Source organism: Columba livia, chromosome 11, assembly GCF_036013475.1.
Source record: "Columba livia isolate bColLiv1 breed racing homer chromosome 11, bColLiv1.pat.W.v2, whole genome shotgun sequence".
NCBI lineage: Eukaryota > Metazoa > Chordata > Aves > Columbiformes > Columbidae > Columba > Columba livia.
The window spans coordinates 15,633,766-15,659,593 of NC_088612.1; the positions used below are offsets into that span (position 1 = coordinate 15,633,766).

The 25,828-nt window shown below is 36.0% G+C and overlaps 1 protein-coding gene across 8 annotated transcripts in view; it reads left to right on the top strand.

Moving 5' to 3' along the window:
* The window catches only part of ENTREP2 (endosomal transmembrane epsin interactor 2), a 112,563-nt gene that overhangs the window by 11,284 nt on the left and 75,451 nt on the right, over window positions 1–25,828 (top strand). For all 8 annotated transcript variants that reach the window (XR_010475248.1, XR_010475247.1, XM_065076107.1 and 5 more), the window contains exon 2: window positions 22,851–22,907. Coding sequence is in view for 6 of the 8 variants with exons in the window: in XM_065076107.1 (XP_064932179.1) it covers window positions 22,851–22,907 (57 nt within the window). In the remaining 2 variants the exon portion in view is untranslated. The remainder of the gene's footprint in view (window positions 1–22,850; window positions 22,908–25,828) is intronic.

A 25,828-nucleotide genomic window follows, 5' to 3' on the forward strand; every position in this document is an offset into this window, starting at 1 on the left:
TAGGGAGGAGTCAGATTTAATATACAGACCTAAGTCCTTCGTATACCTGATTCTTCACACTTGTTCTCATAAAAGAGGAGGCATTAGCCTTTTTAAAGAGTTCTTGAAAGACTTGCCTCTTGTTGTATTTATGCTTGTGTTACAGGGAGTATACTGGGCCTAAAGCATTTAGAAAGTCATTTGGGAATTACTTCCTTTCCTTCCATTAAAATTTTCTCCTCCTCATGAAATTGGGTCACAGATTTGAAATAAAGCTTCACCATCAGACAGTACTTTGAGACCCTATGAAATACCATTACAATATGTAGTAACTAGCAACAATATTAAAGCTTTAGTATCTGCTTCTGAAGTTCACATTTATTCAGTAAACATTTTTGTAGCTAGCTAGGTAGTATAAATAGTCAATGCAACTTTTCCTTTGAGCTTTAAAAAAACCCTTGCCCTGTGATTTGACAGACTAATTTCTGTTATTACATGGCATTTGCCCTTTGAGTGGAAAGGAACCCTTACTGTAAAAGCAATAATGATAGTACAAACAATAAAGGGTTATACAGATAATAAGAATAACCAACATCAGAATGGCATTTTGCTGTCCACCAGAGACCATGTGCTCATCTTCCTTAACAGAGACTGTGTGCTTATCTTCCTTAATCTAACTTACTGCCAGTCGAATGTCTGAAAGCCTGAATATCAAACCAGCTATTAGAAGTCATTCCCAGTGGCAATACCTGTCAGGTCTAGATGAGGATTGTCTGAAGTGTTCAATCGTATCCTTCGTTGGTTTGTGAGTCTAAAGTAATTGGAAGGAAGATAGAAGGAAGCAAAACCATTTTCTATTTCTTAGGTTGAACTTTCCTCTGAAGCAGTACAGTTTTTGCTTGTGGAACTATAATTTAGCACTACGCAAACTGTAGATGTCCTTCCATGTGACAGTTCCTTCTTGTGTCTTGACAGTTTAAAAGCTTGCCTTACAGTATGAATTGTTTGGAGTTAATTTCAGGTTTCCTCTGGATCAGTTGTTTTGGTTCCAAAACTACACAAGTTGTTATCTTGTATTATTTGTTTAGCTAACCTATTTTGAAAATTAGAGAAGATAAGTAACGGGCAAAGGAAGAGCAAGTTTGAGAGCCACAGTTATTTCTCAGTCTTTAATGTTTCTGGAACAAATAATTTTTTTCTTTTTTGGGGGGGATAGTCTGAAATTTTTTTCCCTTTATTCTTGTCTGTTATGATTTATATGACATCAATGAAACAAGCTAGATCTGTGAAGAATTAGTTTTTCCCATATGAAAATAAGTCTACATGTGCTTAACTCTAGAGCTCCTGGAATATAAGAATTAATTAGATTTTTTGTTTGTAGCTGGGTGTATTTAGGAACTGTATTAGAGTCCCTAAACAATGTATTTCCTTGTACATACATCAGTTACTTAATCAGGAAAAAGAATCTTATGGCAAATTGAATGCTCTGGTGAAATGTAGTAAGGTGCTGTAGCCCAAATTCTTGAATACTAGCTCATTTAGAAAGTTGAGCAATATTTTAAGCAATATTCCCTATTTCAGAAAGGTCTGGAAATACTTCTGCTATCTTGATGCAGTATGTTAACCACATAGCATCAAAGAAGTAAATCCAAGACATTTTAATCTCCTTTGCCTATGGCATAAGTTCTTCAAGATGAAGTATTTCAGACAGATAATTTAGACTGTTATTGATGTAATTCTTCTGTAGGGTTTAAGAAGGTAGACAGGCACAATGTTAGGAGTATATTTTTGCAAAAAGGTTTTGGGTAAAACAGTATAGAATACAACACTGAAACTGTGACCTGTTTCAATCATTTGGCTAGTAAGTTAAATCTTTAAGCAAGGAGTCATCTGATGAAAACAGGTAAAAATATAAGCAACATCTCATGAGTCACCAGTTGCTGCAAAAATAAGTCTTTTAGTCTTACCTGTTAGAAACTAGACATCTGACTGTGCATCTATTTCCTGTGTTATGATTTAAGAGCAACCAGAGATAGATTCTGTGGTTTAGAGTTACAGTAGGTCCTGTCTAATAGGCAGTCCTACAGGATGAAGCAAAGCAAATGGGTGTGAAGCATAGACCATAGAAAATGCTAAAGGTGAATATGATACAAAAAGCTTATACTTAATAATTATATGATGCTTTGTGAAGTGTTCTGTTTTCTGAAAGTACAACATTCAACAGTCACTGTAATTATATTTGTTAGATGTCCACAAGGAGTCTGCAGATTAACAATAATGCACAATGATTGTATTAATCAGTAGGCTCTCGTGAAAATGAGAGGTTTGATGATATAAATACGTGTAATGATACTTCGGATGAAGTAAAAAAATTTTCTTGAGGAGATCAGCCTGAAGAAGGTGAAGAGTTATTTTATAATTTTTACAAACATAGATGTGCAAAGAAGAATTGTATTACTTTCTAATTACCAAGGAATATGCTGAAAAAAGCAAGGTAGGCTTGTATATTAGAAAAGGTGGGGTCTCTATCATGAAAAAATATACCTCATGCAGCTAGTTTAAATTGTAAAGATTACTTGGATGAAGTGTGGTTTACTGGATTTCTCAGAAGCGGGCATTACCTTTTTGTAAGTTAAATGTAAGGCAAGGTATGTATTTTTTAATATAAAAATCAGCATATTTGGTGTCAGTTGAAGAATGCTTTTATCACTTAACTTGGAGAAATGTTTACTCCCCCAACTGCCATTTGAAATGCCTGAGGAGTGGGAAGATGAGGATAAGCAAATAGTGTGTTCTCAGACAGGATTCACACCTCCTCAATCCCAAAAGTACTTTCATAAGAAATGTGCTATCTGTTCCTTCTGTATTTCAACATCTGACAAGTGATGATCTGTTATTTTAGTAAGCTATAAATATGCTGTACCATTGGATAACAAGGTTGTACAAACGTGCTGAGAGAACTGTAATAATTATAATAGTGATGAGTTCTCTCCCTTCTTTGCCTGGGAAATTAAAAATTCTTGTGGCCTAATCTGCCCATGTATTTTAAAAATGACTAAAGTGAGTTGCAGAGACAGTGAATTTTGTTGTTTTGCTGACCCACTAATCTGTAGCAAGGCTTTAGGGAGTGTATTAACTGATAATGCAAGAAATATTATCATGGAAATCTAGGATTATAATAGTAGCATTAGTAGATGAATAGCTTGACAATTTATAATCCTGTGGAATTACAGACATACGGAAGTAACTCTCTTAAATTTAAAAATAATTTCTGCACGACTGTTTTGATTTTTTTTTTTTTTTTTTTTTTTTAGTGGGTTGAGGTTTTTTATTATGATTATTTTATATACATATATATATGTAGTGGGGATCTTTAGAACATGATGTTGGAACAAACTAGAACAGCATAAAGTGAAAGCTGAGCGTTTAAGAGTGGACTGGTTAGGTTGTGGTGGTTTTTTTCTGTATTGTGTGTGGTGTGTTGGTTGACTGTTTTTTTGGTTTTGTGTGTGTGTGTGTGGTGTGTTTTCAGACCACTGGCCTGCATGAATTAAATACTTGATGGTGTATAACTGTCTGGCCAGCAGCAGCAGTAGCTTAGCAACACCAGCTAGTGCTGATGCCAAAGAACAGTGTTGGCTCTCATAATTTTTAAATGCCGGCCAGTCCTCTAATAGTCATTCTATATTTAGAGATAATTGCTAATTGTGTTTTAACTTTTAGACCTGTGTTGGATTTCACCATCAAATTGTTTGATAAAGAATTTTGAAAGCTCCGACATCTTTAACTGTAGGAATTGATATAGGATTTGGGAAGGGCATGGTAATAACTATAAATCCCAAAGTAAATACTGGTGATACTTGGAGGGTGCAAAGAAACGTGGCTTGCTTCCTATTCACTATAAGTGCACAAGCAAAGCTGCTTAAAGGTACTAAAGGAGTGGTAAACTGCATTCTCTGTGAATTATGATGTTTCCTTGATAAATAGGAATGTCCAATAAATACATGCACAATTTTTGAAATATGATTTTGAAAAGAAATGAATATTACCAATATACACAAACATACTCTGTGTGTGTGTGTGTATATACACTAAAATAAAATATCAAGATTTTTTTTTTTGGTGATAGAAAATAGAAAATTATAGAAATGTGTGTCTGGAATGTGTCTCAACAGCTCATCTACTCTGTTTTTACTGTGAGATCCATCTGTAAACAACAGCATCTCAAACTGAAGGTTTGTTTAGATATTCTTAAATTCATCTAATAAAGAAAACTTTGTAACCTGTTAGGTAACCTCTTTCAGCACCTAGCTGTTTCTGTGCTTCATATCTATCTTCATAGCTATCTCTGACTGCTCTTAAATCATAACACAGGAAATAGATGCACATTCAGACACCTGGTTTCTAGCAGGTAAGACTATAAGACTTACTTTTGCAGCAGTTGGTGACTCATGAGAAGTTGCTTATATTTTTGCCTGCTTTCATCAGATGACTCCTTGCTTAAAGATTTTCATAATTTACTGTATATATCCTAACATGTAGTGTAAATCTTTGCTGCAAGTTTAGCCTGACTTTTTTTTTTTTTACTCATATTCAGTGGACACAAGTGCACATGATTTTTTAAAAAATTATTATTTGTTGTGGGTTTTTAACCCACAAGAAAACTTCCACTATTTAACCTGGGTAAACAAAGCCAGGTCTTTCTAGCTTCACTTAGATATAATTTTGGCAACTTGATTTCTGATCAGGATTCTCTACAGTATCTGGACTTAATGAAGTATGATGCCCAAGCTGGGCAGAGTATTCTTGCTGAGAATCTTCACCATGCCTATCACAGCAGAATGGATACTGTTTATTTTATACATATAACACTCCTGCTAATTTGTTTCCAGGTGTTGTCTGTCTTTTAATGTTCCTCTATCACCTTTTTACTTATATTTTTATTCCTGATTAAACTAGTCCTCAGGTCCTCTTTTGCAGTTTTCCCTTCATTCTGCTGGTTTGAGCCTCTTATATACTGAAGTATTACTCTCTTCTTTTCACCAGTATTAGAACTTCCTCATTTGCAAACCAATTTTAATTTCCTGTTTGAAATACTTGCTTTTTAATTTATCAGAGTTCTTAGACCATTCTACTATTGTGTCTCCCAACTTTAGGTCATGCCTGGATGATTATCTCAGTGTGCCTCCACAGTAATGTTTTGGTTCAGATGTGTACTTTCAAAATTAATGATGGGTTTGTTTCCACACTGTGCTTTGGTTCATCTTGTGGAGCTCTCTGAGCACAAGAAACTGGATTCCTTTTGGATAACTCTAAACTGGAAACTACATTCCAGCAGCGTCTCTAATGCTGTCTAGCTGCAAATGGACATTATAATAATTAAAAAACCAAACAAACCAAAACCAGAAACACCCACCAAACAACAAACCACCAACCTCAGTATTTTCTGATTTGCTTACCTACTCTGAAATTGTTAATAGTGCTAAATATCTACTCATAACTATTATTTTTTGAAAGTGTCAAAAACGTATTTTTATAGGAAAGGTTAGAGAATTTTTCATGAAAGTTGTTTTCCTGTCAGCTAATGGACTAGTATTTTCACTGTATGTTGCTAGAACAAACTTTACATGCTCCTTTTTAGCTTGAGCCTGTTTTGTCTTTGTGGTTTAGTCTGAACATGATCTTCTTGCTACCCTCTAATAATTTGACTGTCTCTAGTTCATTAGAGCTGGCCTTGGTAGTAAGAATGACAGCTGTTATTGTAATGACTTTTCTAACAAGTATGTGGGATGTTTCATCTTTGTAAATCTGCCAGTTATGAAAACTTGCACGTGTGTTCTGGTTCTATTTTCTCTCTTACTGTTCTTCTGAGGAATTATTGTACAAATAGTTGGAGAAAATTACTTTCCCTTGTGTTTGTGTAGCACTTCTAAATAGCTTTATAAATTGGAAGCTGACAACTCAAGTCATGTTTAACTCAACCTCTAGCAGAAAATTACTTTGAATATTTAATGGTTTACCAGTGAAAAGTCTTCTGTTTTGATGTTAAAGGTATTTGGTGTGCAATAGAAAAGAAATTACAACCTTTTGCAGAAGGGTAAGCAGTATTATAATTTCATACATGTATATATTTTTTCATTTTCAGGATACAGAAAAAATGAACGTTGGTATTTTTGGGATAGTTTAGGAATATTAATTATGTGATTTCCTTTCAATGTTGAATCTTATTTTCTTCATCTGCTATGTTCTGGACTATATTCTGACTGATATCAAGGTTTGATAAGTTAGTGATTTTTTTTTTTCCTGTAAAATGTAGAGATGGATTTTATAGCTTATAAATGACAAGCCATAACAGCATACATAAAGGCAGCTTACTTGCCTCCCTGAGGAATGACTAAATGCATGGTAAAAAACTTGAGTTTAGTTTCCAAATATTGACAGTGAGTTCTAGGAAAGCACTAAGCGTAGTGTCCTGTGCAGACTGATTTCGTTGAAATGCTCAGTATGAAGGCTTAGCCAGAGGTTAGGCTTTCTTTAGTATCAGAAGTACTTCCTGCAGACTGCAAAGAAGGAAGGAAGGGTGAACAATAAAGAAAAAAAATGTTATTGAGAGATTGTATATTTGAGAAACATAAAATCATGCCAAGTGTCTTTTTTACTCTGTTGGGAGAGCTAGATTTATCAGTGACAGGGATATAGAACATCAAATCTGAGAGTGTATCTCCTTATTGTTTGTATTAATTTTAATGTTTGCAGTTTAGATCTCAAGGATATCTATATGAAAGCTGATTTTGCCAATTAAATGGAAAAATATAACATAGTGCTTTTAGCTTGGAAACCATCTGTAAGAGATCATTTTATAACAGATGGAGTTGAATATTGCCATGGCAGTGAATAGTTTGCAAGTCCAGCCGAGGGGCAGCAGATCACAGAAAAGAAAGGTTCTGGAGTTCTGGTTCCTTTATTCAGATTAGTATTTTGTTACCTTCACTCAGGGATCATTTTAATATACCCTCATTAATGTTATGTTCTGAGTTTTATGAAATACTTTACAAACTCCTTATTTTTCATCTTGTGCCAGTGTAATGGCTTTTGGACAGAACCTAGCAGCCATCTGTGAGCTCCTTGAAATGCTACATGAAGCAATTGGAAACAGGAGGTAAAATACTATGTTTAAAAAGAAGTCAAGTGAAATTGCAGGGCTTTTCCCATACAGAAGCTTGGTTGTGTCACAAGGCTATCACTCAAACTTATTAAAAGTATAACACAGGAGTTTTACAATTGCATGCCATTTTGGTTTTTAATTTAGATTTAAACTGAAACCAGTGTTCTGAAGAACATATTCCCCATTTCTATTGACCTCCAATGTCAGTGATTGTTATCTTAGCTGATAAGTATCTTGTGATTGTAGTTATGATTTATCATTTGATTGGAGATTTATCCAGTCTTTTCTTATATTTCAGTACTTCTAGCATTTCTGATTTTATTTGTAGTAAGAAAGATTTTAAAAAACAAAGGTCATCCTGGTAAAATTGAAATGAAAGGATATAGCAAAAGGTCAGAATTGAGTGTTTTGAACTGGCTTAAGCAACAGTTTTGCACACTCAAATTGACATAAAAATATGTTCTCTGTAATAGTTGCGTCAGTATTCTTCTAAATTTAATTTTTTTGCTTATACTTCTCATGTTTGAAGTCATCAAAGCAGGTATAGCTGTTTGTTTCTCTGACAAAAAAGAGGCTGCAGTTTACACATTGTCCCGCTTGTAAATTTTAAATGCAATTATTTTATTTTAGTTTGATGAAATTATTTTTTGATCATATCTGAACAGGAAATCGTTTTTCAGTCAGTGTTTGGGTGTTGCAAGAATAGCATGAGCTGCTGTTGCGTGTGGGGGAAATCACTGTACACATATGCGTATAATGTACCAGTACTGACCATGTTCGTGTTTGTATCGATGTAGGTGTAGCTCGTATTATAATAAATGTTAATGACACCAATTTTTACCTTTAAATTGCAGAGTTGGCTTCCATATTTTTACGGTTTAAAAAGAATGAGTATGATTAAATCAACAGTTACAGCTCAGACATGAACTATATGGTGTAAACAGAAAATTAGTATTGTAAGGATTAAAGGCGCTCAGAATCCGAGTGCTGAGCTTCACTCAGGGGGTTAAAAGCAAAAGGGAAGCTTGCTGCAGAGGTGGAGGTAATGCAGGAGCTGTGCTAGGTGTTGAAGACTCACGACTGGAGTTGGTTATTCCAGGGTAAGACGGATCTCTTGAGAATGGGATGATTCAGGTTTTCTGACTTAATATTTGAGATGTTCACTTTCATTTATTTTCAGAGTCCTTTTCAACACAGAAACATGTTACCAACTGTACTTAAAAGGAGGACTCATAAAATGTATATAGTTGATTATTTGTAGTATTTGTTTTTAAAAATAGTTTTGTTAAGATGTACTTGGAGACTAAGGTACTTGAGCCTGTAGCATGTTTGAATGAGAAAATTTTTTAACCAACAGCCCTAAGAAGTCTGAATGATAAAGCTGTTTACCAACCCCCTTCTGTCAGCCACATAAAAAAACCAAAAGACGTTTTAGGTACAAAGCATGAACATACAATTTTAAGCTTCCTTCTAAATACATTTTAAAAATTCTTCTAGTAGTTGTTTTTTTTGTAGAATGTTTTGTAGGTGTGTTGAAGTATGAGTTTAAGATCCAGCAGTTACTGATCTAGTAACCCAAGCCTATAACCTCTAAAAGCACAAAGGCACATTGTGGAAAGGCCCAGAATAGAATATAGAATCATTTCAGTTGGAGAAAGGGGAAAAGTAGAGACTCAGTCTTTCAGAATCTTCCTTATGCTGGAGAACAAGCAGTGATGACTTCAAACTCCTCATCTGTCCCTGGTGCACAGAACCTGTGGAAGGCATGTGTATATTCAGGACTGTCTTGTATTCAAGCCAATTTAGCACTAGTCAGCTCTGCAAGATTGATTTAGCGAAGAATAAATACAAATGCCAAACTATGCATGTGCACTCATGTACTGTATTGAGGTTCATTTAGTGGAGTTGTCTGTAGTCTCTTTTTAATACTCTTCTAAAGATAAGAGCTTGAGGAGTTTCTTAGCTTTTAGCAATCTCACATTTTCTGAATCTGCAAATGAAAAAGAAATAGCAGACTATTAGCATAACATTGTAGTTTCTGTTAGTGTGGCTTGCAGTTTTTTTAAATGGAGTTACTATTCTTATCAGTATACTGTTTCCTCTCCTCTCCTTGCTCTTTCTGCTAGCTTCCTTGATACTTGCATTGTTTTTTTTTTTTCTCTTTTAAACAAAATCACACACAACCCCCCCCACAAACAAACAAAACCAAAACCCGCAAACAAGCCAAAACCCAAAACGCTGTCTTTCTGTTAATTTTGTAGTTGATCGCCACAGTTGGTTGCCATTGTTGGTTTTTGCCTTGTGTTTTCTATGACACAAGATAGAGTATAATTTGTGTTACAGTTTATCCTGTAGAGAATCTATTCCTAGTTAAGATACCAGTATTGGATATACTTCCTAACAAAAGACTCCTTGAAACACCACACACAGGTCACCACGTTCTTACAAATCAATAGCAATAACCTTTCTTGACAGCATTGGAGTACTGAGGCTGATTTTCTTTGTGTTAGCCACCAGCTAGGTCTTTGAGATTAGCTCAACTCAACATTTCACTTATCGGTTAATCAGCAAGCTTCAGTGTGGTCCTCAGTATGTTTGATATTGCTAGAAAGCCAGTTTTCTCAGTTAAGTTCTGTTGATACTTAAAGGGTTTATGACAGGACAGCCATTGCTGTTTTCCTGTCAACTTTATCAATGCGCATAAAGAAAAGCTGCCAGCCAGAGCAGCATTTGAAGAAGTCCAGCTTTCTCAGCATTTTGCAGCTTAAAATAAAACTTTTGCTTCTCAGATGGTGACTCTGGGCATTTAACAGGGGGACATAGTGGGAAGATAGTTCTAGAAACAGATATTATGTGCAGAGTTACCAGCTCATTATATTACAAGCCTAACCTTAGTAAAATGAAGCACATTTTTTGAAAATACAGATGACACTATCTCCTGGAATACCATCTCAGTCTGTTTTGGATTTTGAGAGCTAATTTTCAAAAATGTACAGTTTATTTAAATTGAGTCTAAAATGCTGAAGTTACTTTGCAGTACAAATTAAAATTCTCAGAGTTGTGTTGAAAATCTAGGAATTGTATGTTCCTGCCTTGGTTGATTCTCTTTTTTGGCTGTGTGTCAGTGTGTAGAAAATGTGACAGTCCTGAATCACTTGCAAGTAAGTATTAGTCTTTCTGTCTGGTTTTCTATTCATCCTGTCTTAATGAATAAAATATTTCCTGACAACTGAAGTAGGGACATACATTCTGTTATGAAAGTCGGTATGTTACTCTTTTGTTGAGTCTGTGGTCAGCCAGGCTGCAGTAACACAAACATTGAGAGTGTGGGAATTTTATTGGGATGGGAATTTCAAAGCTGCTTTGTGAGTTTTTTGTGGGCAATCAGAGACAAGTAGAACAAACCAAAGAGGCCCTGACTGTCTTGGAAATATAATTGAGTTTGATGTACTGTGTACTCAGTTGTCTTTGCTACTGACACTGTGAAATTTGTTGAAATGAAGTTAGAAAATGGTCACATTAATCTATTTAATGTTATATGAAAGTATTGTAATTTCTCAGGAGATACTTATGGTGGTTTAAACTTTCTGCCACTGAGTTCTCAAGAGAGCTCAACAAGTCACGCTACTAGAACACGGAACTGGGAAAAAAAAGTGAAGACATCTTAATCTAGCCCTAACCTAACTCAGTTCTGTTCTCGGTTTCTCTGGACATGATAGTATGGTGATACAGGCATTCTTTCATTAAGACAGAAATAGCAAAGTGTTTCTATAAGGGGTAGGGAAGCAACAGAATTGTTTGAGCTATCTAGATTTTATTGTGATTATGGCCTGTACACAATAAGATATTTTTTTTTCCCTGGAATAATACATTTGTAAATAAGGTGCACGAGACTTTATTTGCACAGCTTAACTAAGCTGAATTAAAGTTGGTTTTATGCCAGTGAGAATTTAATACTGTTCCGCCTAATGCCCATATGTGAATGGCTGTGCTGTGTGAAATTAATTTAAACTGTAATTTTTGGTCACAGTGGTGGATCAACCACTAAGGGTCATACATAATGCCAGTTAATTTGTAATCCCTGTTAAGCAAGCATGCTTAACACTGCAATGTGAATCACTTTTTCTGGATTTTTGCTTCCTTCATCTGTGACAATACAGATGTATAATGTAGCTTTTATTTGCCCATTAATGATGCAGTAAAGAACTGTGGTTTCTGCAGGTCTGAGTTTCTTCTGATGTACCATAATTTTGTGTGACCCTTGGGAACAAATTTCTAGAATTAAGCATTTGAATTGAGTGGTAACATAAAAATGCATAACTGCTCTTTATAGACTACAGAATATTTTTCCTCTTAATCTTGGCAGAAAGTACCCATTATGCTTAAGAGAAGTCCTGCCCTTAGAGTTAGTTGGAGTAAGCCTTTGGACTCCTGGGACTTAATTATTCAGTGGAGAAAGGGTTTCTGTGGAGTCAGTGAGACTGAGTTGTGGCTGAATGGCCATTTGCAGCATTAACCTGAGGAGCTGCGAGTATGCCAGGGTGTCAAAACCAACTTGAGGTAGTGTAGACATGCAGATAGCAGTGCGAAGCTATGCAAATTTAATGAAAGATTGAGCAGTCTCAGCATTTGTATCTAAATTTGAATTAATTTAGACAGATTTTTTGGCTAACCAAGGAGTGCACTTGAGATCCTTCTCATTCAATCTTCTTTTGGAAGCATAAAATAGCATGAACATCTAGAAGATTAAGTAATACTAGAAGGCAGACTACAACATGTGGCAAATGGGTCTGTGTTAGGTGAGGTCTTATATGAAGATTGGTATTTTATTCTTGCCTTATTTCCAAAATCAAGTTGGAAAAAGTTTGAATTTGATGATCCAGCTTGGTTTCGTAACCATGGAGTGTATTCTGTTTCTGGTTTATATCTGCATATTTGTATATGTGCATGTAAAGAGAAGAGGGGAATAAAAAGTAGGAAAGAGAAATGAAAAACTGGTTTTAGTGAGGCTTCCTTTAAGAAGATAATGAAATAGAACTGCAGGAGGGAGCCAGTGTATAGAGTTCTATAGAGTTGAAAAGGAAACTGCTAAATAGAGGAGGAGCTGGGCAGCTTGCCATTTTCAGAGTATTTTGAAGTAAAACCAGATTGAAAGAAGATTTAGGTTTTGATCTGCTTTTTACTGCATTTTGTAAAACTACTCTAGAGAGCAAGGGTTATAATAAAGCCTTTCTCACTGATATGTGACTCATGCCAGCATTAAAATGGAATAAACCAGTTTGTTGTCATGAAAGTGTGTATTTGTAATAAGATGATGAAACATCTGAGTTTTGGTTGTAATCCACACCTGTAATTACTACATGCCATTGTCCTGTGGGGTTTGCTGTAGACTTTGTAAAATATATGAAGTTCAATTTGAGGCAGGTGTCCACACATTTTACCAAAAAAGGCAACGTAATGATTGACATGAATAAGAAACATCTCAGTAGTGAGTCCAATGGATAGATGGGTGCATGGTTTTAATTACACTCTTCAGGTGGGAAACATTAAGTGGCATAGCAAGGTGAGAGCTAGAGAGGTACTGCCTGCATTGTTTGAAAGTAATGAGCAGGCACGTTCTGTGAGCTTTGAGTGCATCCTTTATAAATGTAACCATTTATAACAGAAACCACAATGGCTAAAAGGGAGTGAATTACTTTAGGTCTGGAGGTAGTTACTGCACTGTAACTCCAGAGCAACAAAAATGAAATTGTTATATCAATTTTTTTTTACATAGGACAAAGTTCTGAAGGTCAGAGACTATTTGCATTTTGTACTAGCTATTCAACTAGTGCAACACAGAGAGGTTGATAATATTTGAAAGGAAAAAAAAATACAAAGTTCTACCTGGCTTCAGGGAAAGTATGTGCATTTGCATCTTTAAATCATATTAAATTGCAATTGAGTCTCTGTTATCTTGTCGGGGAAGAAGCTGTAAATATCACATAAACCTGATGATTTTGGAACAAAGTCTTTGGAATGAGTCTTATTCGTGTCCTTGTTGCCTGCAATTTAAAGTATTTATTGCCTTACCTTGTTTTATTTAACAGCTTAAATTTGAGGTGGATGTTAGTTGAGTTTCTGATATTCAAGAAGACTTCTTACTGTTAATATGTAATTTCATTAAGTATTATACTATAATTTGTTTTTCTAAGAATAGAAATGTTAAGTCCAAGAGAAACACTGTAGGCTTCAGAGATACTAATTCTGCTAATTAATAGTGATGAGTTACCATGAGTATGCTTTCTAGAATAGTAGGGTCCTTTGAGACAAATAACTTTAAAAATTACCAGGTAGATACATGATGTCAGACACATGAAATTAATCTTCAGAACTCTTGGATTATCAGGGTGTTTGGAAGGAATCTATCTATGCTGGTATTAAAACTGTGCTTATACTAACTCAGTTGTCCTTTCTCTGTTAAGTACTGTTTTGGACATGGTGACTAACAGTCTGTCATGCTTATAGATGTCTGGGAAGGGTATTTTAGACAAGTTGATAAACGGGGTGGTGTCGACAGCTTTCACCAAGAGTGTGACAAAAGTCAGTAGGCTAAGGATGGAGAAAGTGTATATGTTCTGACTATTTAATATTTACTCTGTCCCTTTCTGTCTCCAGCCTTAGTCTATGCATCCTTAACTTTTTATCTGGTAGTGTGGATCTGAGGTGAATCACTAATCATAGTCATTAGATTATCAGGTTTATTAGTTTTTGATTAATCTTTCTCTGTGTGGCCTTGTGGCAGCGCAGTTATGAATATAGCTCCAACTGATCTCTGGAACTGGACAACTGGAGCTTACTGTGTACTAGTGATACACAGAAACACGGCATTTTACCTGGATGTGGAAGCTCTTTGGAGTTCGAGACAAAGAAAATACTGGTTTTCTTGATGTTTAGATCACTTTCCAGTGCACCTCAGCTTTCATCCCTTGAGAAATTGTGTCAGTAATTGAAAGAGCCATTGTCTCATTTCACTTATTTAAAGCAATCTCAGTCTTCATTCTCGTAATTATTGAAAGAGCCCAGCAGCAAAAATCTGATTAGTGATTTCCTAATGCTACTGGAAAACAACATTCCTAGAATGTACTGAGTCAATGATACAAATCAAGATTGGTGTGAAAACAGACTAGGAAATGTCTAAAGAAATTTATCACAAAATTTTTCTTTGTTACAGCAATATGATTGATATAATAATTTTTTTTGGTAACTGAAACGTAAAATAATTCTGGAAGCAAAGTTGTCATAGCTGGGCGATATATTTGCCTTTGTAATGGAAAAATCTTAGAATCTTTTGTTACTGGAGTTAAGTTTTCACATTCTCAGCCCTTGCAGAAATGTACCAGTATTTTTGAAAAGGAAATTCGGTATACTTTTAGGCTTGGAGCTTTTTTCCCTTCATGGAAATCATCTTTGTAGACTATTGTATGGACTGCATGTAAAGACCAAGAAAATAAATATTCAGATGAGAAAGCATGAACAGTTGAGTGTACAAGACCTGTATACAAATCTGTTACATTGGGCAAACTGCTTCTAATTTCACTGATTTCTCTGGTTCCCCGCATTTTAATTGATTTTTGATTGCCTCAGTAAAACTTCCCTGCTTCAAAGGATCAATAAGCTGTCCGGAGTGGATCTGAGATGTCATAGAGATGTTGGATATTTTTAAAAGAATAATTTTATCTTTCATTTTGACCATTATTAAGCATTTAGCAATTGGTTATGCAATAGTGTTGCTGGTGGTGTTACTCCAAAGTAGTAGTGTTCTTTTGATCCATTCCTAGGTCATTCTAGAGGAAGGAGGTTGCTGAAGTTCTGTGGGGAGCCCCATTCTCATTTTAGAGAATTATCCAGAGTGGAGATTGCCACAAAAGCTTCTTATATGATCTCTTACGATATCTCAACAGATCTTGTTCTGAGTTAAAGCTCTTCACCTGTGAAAACACATGTATTAAGATAGGTCTTCAGTCATCTGTTTATTTCAATTTTATTAATAAATGATCTAATAAATTTGAAAGCATGGATGATGGATTGCAAACTGCTTAGTTTCCTTTCTGTTTAAATACTCCTATGCTAATGGCTGTGTGCCTTATTAATACTCCTGGATTACATTATGGAACATATAAAATAATGTAATAGTGTGTGCTGTGAATGTACTTAATAAAAATGAGATTAGAATTAAGACTGCATTGTGAGTCACTGACATATCAGCCCTGTACTTAATATCTTGTCTAAATCCCCATCCATTGCTTTTACTACAGTTTGCATATTGTAGTGAAGTCGAGCATAACAGATCTGAACCCCTTGGAAGTGTAACAAAGACAGGGCGTCCGATCTTATCTTTCATAATTGGAAAATATACATCAAAATAATATATATGCTGCTTCAGCCCTTGGTTTTATCTGCATGTCAAAGGAAAACAAAATTTTTGATTAATTGCTTTTCTAAAAAAAAATTCTAGAGTGTGTACTGTAATTTTAGAATTATTTTTGGTCTCTTCCATAAACGCAATCTACAGATGTGAAACAAGATTTCTGATGGGCATAGGGCATATTTCATAAGAAAAACAAAGACAAAAGAAAAAAGCTCACCCTGGAGCTTAAAATGAAAAGAAAATTACATACCATTAATGCGTTCTGGTAGCTGTGTCAATGTGTAGGTAATTTTACTGTCCTGTTCGTGTGTGGGACCAAGGGATTTTGTGTGTCTGCTCCTGTTTCCATGGCAATTAGATTAGTTTTAGGTTCACAGTGGGTAAATGAGAGAGACTAAGCTATGATGCAGTGTTTGTTAGTCTGGAACATACTGAGGCTTTTTAGCAGATAGCTCAAAACTGTACTTAAATTATCACTTTTTTTTGGTTGCTGTTGACGTGCTAGTATTTATGTTGCAGTGGACAAATCTCTCACTTGTTAGGCAGTCTGATGGTACTTTGTGCTATGTGGTGTGTACTATGTGCTCTTTGTGTGCATAGTGATGTAGTCTTCAAACAAGAGAACAGTCCCTGGATTCTCATGATAATTGCATGTTGAAGAGCCAGTTTGCATATCTGCAAATAAATAGCTATATTAACTGTTTTTAAAATTCTTTAGTCTACAACTGATTTTTGCAGTATTTTGAATGTGGTGGAATGTGGTATGATTTTTATCAGCATCCACTATTTAGGATGACTTCCTTGAAAGACCATTCCAAAAATCATACCTTTCCTCTGTATTTGTCCATGCAGTTTTTCTGTTTGTGTGTATGTGTATAGAAAGACGTATTTTTTTTTTTCTTTTTCCGATACTTATTAATACGTTGCCACCACTCTCACCCCAAGAGATTATTATCCTCACTATTTTTCCAGGAATTGGAATGGAGAGTAATATTTCTGGTAGATGATTCTAGTCCCCTTTTAGCAAATTCCAGTGCTGTCACAGTTGTTCTTCCTATAGTTTGTATTTCACCACCATTTTGTGCTAATGGATTGCAGATGCTGCAGAGAGTAGTATTGTAAGATTTCATACTCTGGTACAATGTGTGACACTTTTGTAGTCTCTGAGTGTGTGGTATTTGTGATGTTACTCCCAAAATATGTTATACTTGCATTTTGTTAAATAAATATCCACCTGTTAGAAGGGCTGCTGTAGATTTCCCAGAAGAGTTATCCTTGAAGATATTTCAGCTGTTGCTTTAGTCTCTGTGTGTAAGTTACACCGAGACCCAGAAGATAGCTTGAGATATCAATACATTTTAATTCTTCAGATACAATTGAACTTCACCGTTCCAGGAATATTTGAGTTGGCAAAATTAAACCTTCCAGCAGTCTTGTACTTCTGTAGAGGAGAGAGGGCAACCTTGGGAACTGTCAGTGGTTTCAGGCGTTTCTGAAGAGCAGCAGTTGCTGTAGCACTTTGCTGACAGAAAGCGCTAGATGATAGCAGTGCTGGAAACGCGGGGCTTTACCTCCTCAGGTACATTATAGTACATTAGGCAGCCTGCTCACTGCTCTGCCCTCTCCTTTCAGCTGCCTTGTGCATCTGCCTGTTTGTGCTATGCCTTGGATCTACCTGGCCCGCCTTGGTGGATGTTTGCCTAATGTGGTGGTAACAAATTCTAATGATGGGAATCCTGTAACCTACCTGTTCTTACCAATGTTGACGTGTCTTGAGCATTAGAAAGTTTTTCATAGTGTCCAACCTGAATCTCTGATAGCACAAATGTAAATCAATTATTTCTTATTCAGCGCTTAGCGTACTTGAACAACTTATCAGTCTCTTCTTTGTAGCAACCTTGTTATATTCCATCTTGGTCTTCTCTCCTATAAAACCAACTTGCTTCAGCCTCTCCTCATAGGCATATTGTTTAAAAAGATGTATTCAAATCAAGAGTGTCTGGAGAATGACAACAAATTGAGAGTTTAAAACATAGATCTTCGTTTTGCATAAGAGATCCTTGCCAAAACTTTATTTTAACCTTAAGACCTTCTAAGCAGGGTTTCTCATTTTCCAGAGCAAATACACAGAAAATAGAAAAATTCTAGCATGCTTTAGGAAAATGTTAGAAAATAATGATACAGAAACTCACACCAACGTAGTGTTGTTTTTATTCCGATTTGAGTACAGCACATTAAACACAATATCAAAACGTAAACATAATCTTGGACTTGCTGAAGAGTTACAGTGCTGACAATCGATCTCCTTAGTGTCTTGAGAGAAAAGGAGAAAATGAAATTGAGTTCCAGAAAGCTGCAAGTCTTGAAATTGGGAAGAGGAGTGATTTGTTATTTCTCAACTGCATCTCAACTCCTGTTATTACGAAATAATTAAAGGTGACTGACAGCTGTAGACATTTTTTCCTCATTTGCAAAAGTATTTATTTTGACTCCCTTTTTCAACCTTTTGTCTGTACTATTCTGCATACGAGCTTAACAAACTTGCTGTTACAAAATATCAAAAAAGCCTTTCTTCAGTAAGCATGACAAGTAGTACTTCTGCAGCTCACTTTTTAAATCTAGATTGGGATGAAAAGGGAAGACTTTTTTTTTTTTTTTTTTTTTTTTTCTGGTAATTTTGCCAATTTAATATTCTTCTTAATACCAGGCTCTTTACAGCAGCACATCAAGGGACAAGAGGCAATGTTTAGAAAAAGAAATGTGGGAGAGTTTCAGATGGGGGGGAATTCCCCAGAGGAACAGTGACGGTGTTGGTAGGTCCTGGAGTATATGTGCATATAGGATGTTTTGTTTCTAAGTTATCTTGATACATTCACCACGTAAATTTTTGAAATCATATATATACACATCTGTAAATACATAAATCTAGCTCCATGAGCTCATTTATACGGTTGGGATTGGCTTTCTTCTCCACCCCCTGCAGGGATACTCCGTGCGTTTAGTGGGACAATTAAGCTCTCTAAATGATATTTGCTATTATTTCTTCTTTTTCTCTAAAATTAGTTTAAGGATATACACTGTTTGCATTACTGAGTATTTTAGAAGAAGTCTAAGAAGGAGTTTCTGCCATTAACGTGAGCAACTTGTAGGCTTATTTTAATGGTAACTGAATCCATTGACTGGAGAATTTGTCTCGTGCTTACAAGCTGAAAAAGTGAGGAACCCTTAAATTTACAGAGAAGGAGAGGATGACTTGACATATGGTTTATCGGCCTGAACAAGAAAGTAGCAATAAGAATAAACAATAAAACTTGGAGTTCCCTGCAACTCATATGCTCTGTATTAGACTATAAAAGCATTTCAAGAACCCAAGTTGTACTGAGAAAAAGATAATTTGTTTTGTTAAATTAATACTTAGACATTGGTAATTTTACATTTCTATAAATGTCTTTACCTTGATAGTGTTTCACTATATTTAATGTGGTTTAAATTAAATTATTATTAATACATTTTATGTAGTTCAGAAAATAATTTTAAATAAGTGTACTAGAAGAGTATATTATGTACAATAACCATTTTGGAGATGAAGACTTGGAAAGCAGATGGTTTAAGATATATCGAGAGATGACATCATCTGCTCTGTCCCATATTCAGAATCGGAGCACTGCGAATGTCTAGAGACTTAGCTGAGTGTAGATGGTTGAAAATGCTGGAAAAGACATCATCAAGGGCTTTTTTAAAAAGCCCTGTGTTTGCAGTCCCTGTACTAGAAAGTCATTTTGCCTTCTGTTTCTGTCCTGCCTCAGTATGTGCCTATTAAAATAAATGCATCTTTTTAATGCATGAGCGTAGCTTGCGATGATAATAACAGAGTTTCTAGATGCATGTTGAAAGCTGTTTATACCTAATGTTACCGCATTTCTAATGCTGCAGAAGTCAACACTGATGTATTCTGGTTTATTTTTTGGTCTGTGTATCAGCACTGTTGTTATAGTCAGCAGGTACATAGATCTGTAGGAATTCTGCTCAAGAAAGCTGGCAAATCTGTGGTTTTTGAGCACATTTTTAGTAGCTTGGATTTATTTTGGTTATTATGTGATGCAGGGGTTCACTGCAATTCAACAGGTAGATGTTGGGTCTAAGATATTAGGTAGATGCTATGCATGTTCTGAAATCAAACCATATTGCCAAAGTGAAGTAGGCAAGTTGTTAAAGTCAGCAAACTCCAATTTACTTTTTATTTAAGAAAGAAAAAACCTGTGCACAGCAGACATACGGTATAGTGATTTTTGGAAAAATATTAAAAGACCTATAGATCACAATATTGAGCTACAGGTATTTAGGAAATAATGGTGTTTTAATTACTGGTGTAAAAATAAGTCTGCTTGAGCCTATGTTCACTGGCCCTTAACTTTGTGGAACCAAGTATCTGTTTTACATGCTGCTTTCCCTGAAGTAAGCACTGGATATTCTGAGTGATTATTGTAAGGTCTTTTGGGCATTGTCTTTATAGGAAGTAAAAACTTAAAAGAAAACAAGATGCTAAGGGTCTTTGGTGGTGTGTTTTGTTTTTTTTCTTTTGAGTTTTTTGTTTTGTTTTTTAAATTCCTGGTCTTCTCCAAGACCAAGATAAATCTTTAGATTTCTGTTTTCGTAGTCATTTGGTGTATTCTAACAAATGTTGGTAAGTAATGTTCTCGGTGTGTTTTTCTCCTAATTATATAGCTGTGTGTAATGTGGTCTAAGTGTTGAAGGCACTTGGTACTGGAAATAGCTACATCGCAAAGCAAAATAAGCGTTTGGGTAACCACAGTGATATTGGGCACTAATGGAGCTTGGAAAATTATAGCATTGTTGAGGTGGGCTCTTGTGACAATATTAAAGGCACAGGTGAAACACAGACTTTTGGTTTCATCAGCGCATATTGGGAGTTTCTCAACTGGTCTAACTGTGCTTTACCTTTTGCATGGTGAGCCAGGACACTGAGTGCCACAAAGCTCTCCTTTTCTGAACAAAAACAGATGTACCTCTTTCATCTTGCAAGGCCTCTGTAAAGGTCAAACACAGTTGTAGTTCAGCTGAACAAAAAGGATCAGTGCCCTTCTTCCATCTTCAGGGATGCGCAATGCCACAAATGGGTCAGACAGGATGGGTAGAGGTTTAACTTGCAGAAGGGAGGCAGCACAGTAAATGGCAGTAAGGATTAGCTGCTCATAGGTAGCGCGCTACAATATCTTGACTCTGCACGTATGACTTTGGTGACTGAGAAATACTAGCTTATATGTCATTATTTTATGTGTCAATACAAGCTCTGTTTTGGAAGGTAATTTCTTATTTTTCCTAAAGGGTTTTCTTTAATAACCTCATAATTGCAGCCATCAGATTTATTTAATTGGGAGCATGTTGCTGTCTAGCCTGCAGATAAACTAGCTAACCCTGTCATTTTACCTTCTTTAGTGCAGTTTCACATTACAGGACTACCAACCCAGAGACAGTTATCATGCAGCAAAAATAACCTAATGTAGCTGTGTGATCAAATTCAATTAACTGCAAAATGAATTCTCAGTTTTTCCCTGGCTTGGCCGACATCCAGAAGTATGTAGCTGGTAGGTAGCTTTTATGCTTTAGGGAATGCTGTAGAATACAAAGTACGCACATCTGCACATAGGGACCATCTGCGTAGTCTTTGTTATCCATATCCTGATTTTAGTTCTGTGCATTTATGCCTTCTCATCTGTTGCATTGGTACTTGTCTTAAAAACTAACATTGAGGCTTTCTTATGAAGCCTCATTTTGAGTTTGTGGTTATTTTGGTTGTGGGTTTGTTTTTGTTTTTTAACAGCTAAAGAAAATATCAATATATGTATTTTCCAACATGCTGTCTTCCTGGTAATGTTTTCAAGAACTGCAGCAGCTATGGATATTATCAAGTTGTGAAATATGTCTGAAACATGCTCACAGTATGAATGTCCACAAACTAGACATAGTGAAACCTTAAACTGGTCACTCCACGTTCCAGCTTCTCCATATGACAAACAGCTCTTTCTCCCACGTTCACACCAAGCATCAGTAGGCAGACTGTTCTCAGCCTGGTTCCCAGTACAGTGTACATTGCTTTTGTAGTGGCTAGATAGAGATGCATTTTTAATTATTATCCTTTACTGCTGTTATACCTAAAAGATTTGCTAGTAAAACATGACGTAGTGGGAATGGTGACTTTTGGACATTTGAATTTCAACCAACCTTGAATATAATTTCATGGAAAAGGGTATTCATTACGTTCTGGGCTTCCTCTTTTCTGAATATCAAAGGTCTGTAGGGAGCAATAATGATATTAGAACTTATTCTAAACAGTCACAGGAGAGTTTCATAATGATTATATCAGGCTAGCTAAGTACGTGAGTTACTGTTACACAAATCCTTTATGTGAGCTCAGGTGAAAAAATGACACTGCAGACTCATCAAATAAATACATAATGCATTATTTTCTTCGCATTTTATTTGTATTCTAGTTTAGTATTTTTTTTAATAAAATGTTCTACTGATAATATTATTCCCCACCTTTTTTTCTCACCCCAGGGCCAGTATCCCTCACTGTTGCTCCAATTTCTCTCTTTTCATGTCTCTATTTTTAACTGTATGTAGAGCTTATGGTGTCTCAACTGTAACTTGCATGTTATTTTAAAGTAACTAAGATCAGCTTAGGTATGTTAAGATCTGGGTCCTGCTTGCTTTTGGCATGTAGTGGAGGGGTTAATGTGTCTGTATGTTAAATATAGGTTTTAAATGAATATATGTGGGCTTTTTCAAACATAAGATCAAGTAGCATGATTGTGTGGTAGGGTGGAAAAAAAACAAAAAAAAACCCCTTTTGCTAATTTAGCTGGATACCCTGGCTAATTTTGCGGTTGTCCTATCTTTACTCGCCTTTTTGTGAGCTAATTTTCAGTGGTGCTAAGAGACCACAAGAAAATTTACCCAAACATTTATTCCTCTTTAGTGGTGATGACATTTGGGATTGGGAAAGATGACGTGGAAGACCTACTGTGGTCTGATCAGAACTCATTTGATCTGGCAGCTGGGTAGAAATTGGTTTTGAGAAGAGCTTAGTAGTACATCTGGGTTTTTTGACACGGTGAATAAAATGGAGATGTTATCTTTTTAGCAGCTGATTTGCAGCACTTTGGAAATACATGTCACAACTGTGTATTAAGCTTCGTCTTAATACTTACTATTTTTTAATGGCACTGGTATAAACCTTATGTCTCTTTAGTGACTGTGCTCTCTTTGTTACAGGTGCTGTTATCAGGACTGATTGGTGTTGTTTCATGGAAGAGGCCCCTTTCACTTGTGGTGAGTGGCAATGTGGCTTTAATCATGTTATACAGATTTTACATAAGTGCCTAAAGGATTCTGTGGAAGTAACTCCCAGTGGCTTTGGTTTTATGTAGAAGCCTAATAGCCTCTAGAGATGATTTGCCAGTGCTGTGATGTAACCTAATGTTTATAAACACTTAGTACAAAAATTTGGGGACTTTGAGGTTACATTACATAAACTACGTAGGTGACAATAGTATTTTTTTTCTATCTGTAGTTAAGTATTGGAGAGCCATAAAATTCATTATGTGTAAACAAATGTAGATACCTACTGCCCCTTCCTTGCCATTGTTACACTTCTATTTTTCTTTTTGAAAGTGATAGTATATGGTTTAGTAATTTAAATATAAGAACTAATGAATCCTAAACGTTTTGATAAATGTGTGTGTTTAAAGAAGGGCAGCAATAATACTGTAGCTGTTTGTGTGAAATTAAAAATGACTGAAAATAATGAGCAGTTGTTGCCTAGTAGATATGTTCAATACTATAGCACGGCATGAATTAATAGACATTAATGAAATACATTAAAATTTCAGTAATTTGTTTATGAATATATTTTTAAAATTCATACTGAACTTAGAAAAGTGCTTTGTCTGTCACTATTGTTCTAGACAGACTGTTCATCTGCATTTGTCTTTACATTTAACTTGATTTGCCTAAAATTGCACTGCAGAGAAGGCTTTTTACCCAATTATATGGATGGCAAAAAAGCATATTCCAAATTAGTAGCAGTTCTTTTTGTCTGCAAAATTATTTTCAGCTACGTTTTGTGTTCTGAGATTCATGTAGTTACTTAATAATGAAAAGTAATTTATGCTTTGTGTATGAATATTAATACAGTTTCAATTATCCTGTTAACACAAAGCAATAATAGATTCAAATCAGTTATATTAAAAAGATGAGATGACTGCATCAATAACAATGTATTAGCAGGTAGCTATTGCCTTTGAAAAACTGTGCATATGTAACATAATAATGTATGTTACATATGTAACATAGTTAATACTAAAGGTAGTCCCAAGAAAATAGGATGGAAAGTATGAAATGGGAAGACCGGTACTAAGTAAGAGTAAATCTAGTTTGAACTTTGGGTATGTATTTCAGTATTCTGAAATAAAGCGGTACTATTAGAGCTTCTGATTTTTTTTTTCTTTCCCTTTCCATGTTTCACTTTTCATTGTTATTAAAGAAAAGACAGATTGAGTTTGTATTGATTTGCTGGTTGGTGTTTTTACCAACAGATGAAATCTGTATGATGAAGAAAGCTGCCTGATGGCAAGATAAATGAGGTCAAAGTGAAACAAAGTCAAGAAACTAATGAGTGAGTGTGAGAACGGTAGCAGGCTGGTTTCTGGACCAAAAAAAAAAAAAAAAAAGACAAATTTTTACTCACCATTGATGAGCAGGGAGAGTTTTCATATTAGAACATATGAAAAGCCTGGTATGTCATTGTCACAGAGGCACCCCAAGGTTAATTTCAGGGACAACAGGGTCCAAAACAGCTTTTATTAAACCAGTGAGAAACAGGGTTTTAGCACTCCAAAAGTGACTTGAATACAGGTTCAGATATCAGTTGAGGAAAATTATTAAGGGGCGGCAACTAATACAACAGGAGGTCCACAGTGTGCATGCACGTGGCTTCACCAAAATAATGCCGGAGCCGTCCCTGAGTCCAAGAAGAGTACACACTTTCCTGAACACGGTGTAGGATTATTTTAAAGGGATACACGTGCTTGTATTGAGTACAGAAAGTGTACACTCACAATCCTGCGAGGGCAAATTTATAATACACCCGCAATCCTGTGAGGATTAATTCATACACGTGCTCGTATTGAGCACGTAATGTACGCGTGCAAGTGTTCGCGGAAAGTATAAATACATGTGCAAATGTGCACGGAAAGTAGATATGCTCGTAGTCCTGCGAGGGTTATTTTTACTCACACACGTGGCGGCAAGGCAAGCCGAGTGTCTGTCCAGGGTGGGGCGGGGGGCAGTGGCTCCTGGCAGCAGTGGCTCCAAGAGGTCGCGCGCAAGGGGCACGTCTCAACGAGAATCCCGTTTTTTATATCCTGATCAGATCTGACTGTAGGCATTCTAGAAGCTTCTCTGGACCCCCACACTGGCCGCAGGTGCCCAGCGGCCCCCTCGCACCTCTGCACTCCCTTCTCTTAAGGACCCTGGCCAGCGGCCTCTGGGGTCAAACAAAAGAAGCTGTTAGCCTCAAGCAAGGGAGATGGGGAGAGGGGGAGAGAGGTGGGGGTTGCATTCTGCCACAGTCATGAATGGGCAGTCATCAAGTAAAAATATTCTGAATTTCTCAGACCCAAAAAAGAAACTCTCAGGCTTTAAAAACAAACAATGAACGTGTATTTGAGAATACACGGACAGGGTGGGCATGATCCTTTGGTTGCCCCAGTATTTCTCTGGTTATCTCTTGCTGAACAGGAACAGACGGAGGAGGATCAAACTTCTTTTTTCCTGGTTGGGTGTTTTGCAGGTTTGCAGTGTTGTTCAGAGTACGAATGTGTATCTTTGGGTATCTCTGAATTTCTGCTCAGTGTTAAGACAAATAGCTGATATACCTTTTTTTTTCTATTCCAGTATATTTTATTCTACCTTATGGGCTTTGTTAATAATAATTCTTTAACTTGTACCTGGGAACAGTGCCTCTTTGATTGAATAAAACTAAATAGAACTGTAGTAGTATTACCTATCAGAAATACTTCAAAAGAAAAAGTTATCCTGACAGTGAAGGGATCATGAAAGTGTAGGTTTGGTACTCAAATCTCATTTCTTTGCAAAGGTATTATTATCTGCACCCAAAAAGAGGAAGTCAAAGAAGCAATAAGCACAAGTAGTAGTTCATCAGCCATTAACTTCTGACTGTATCTTACCAG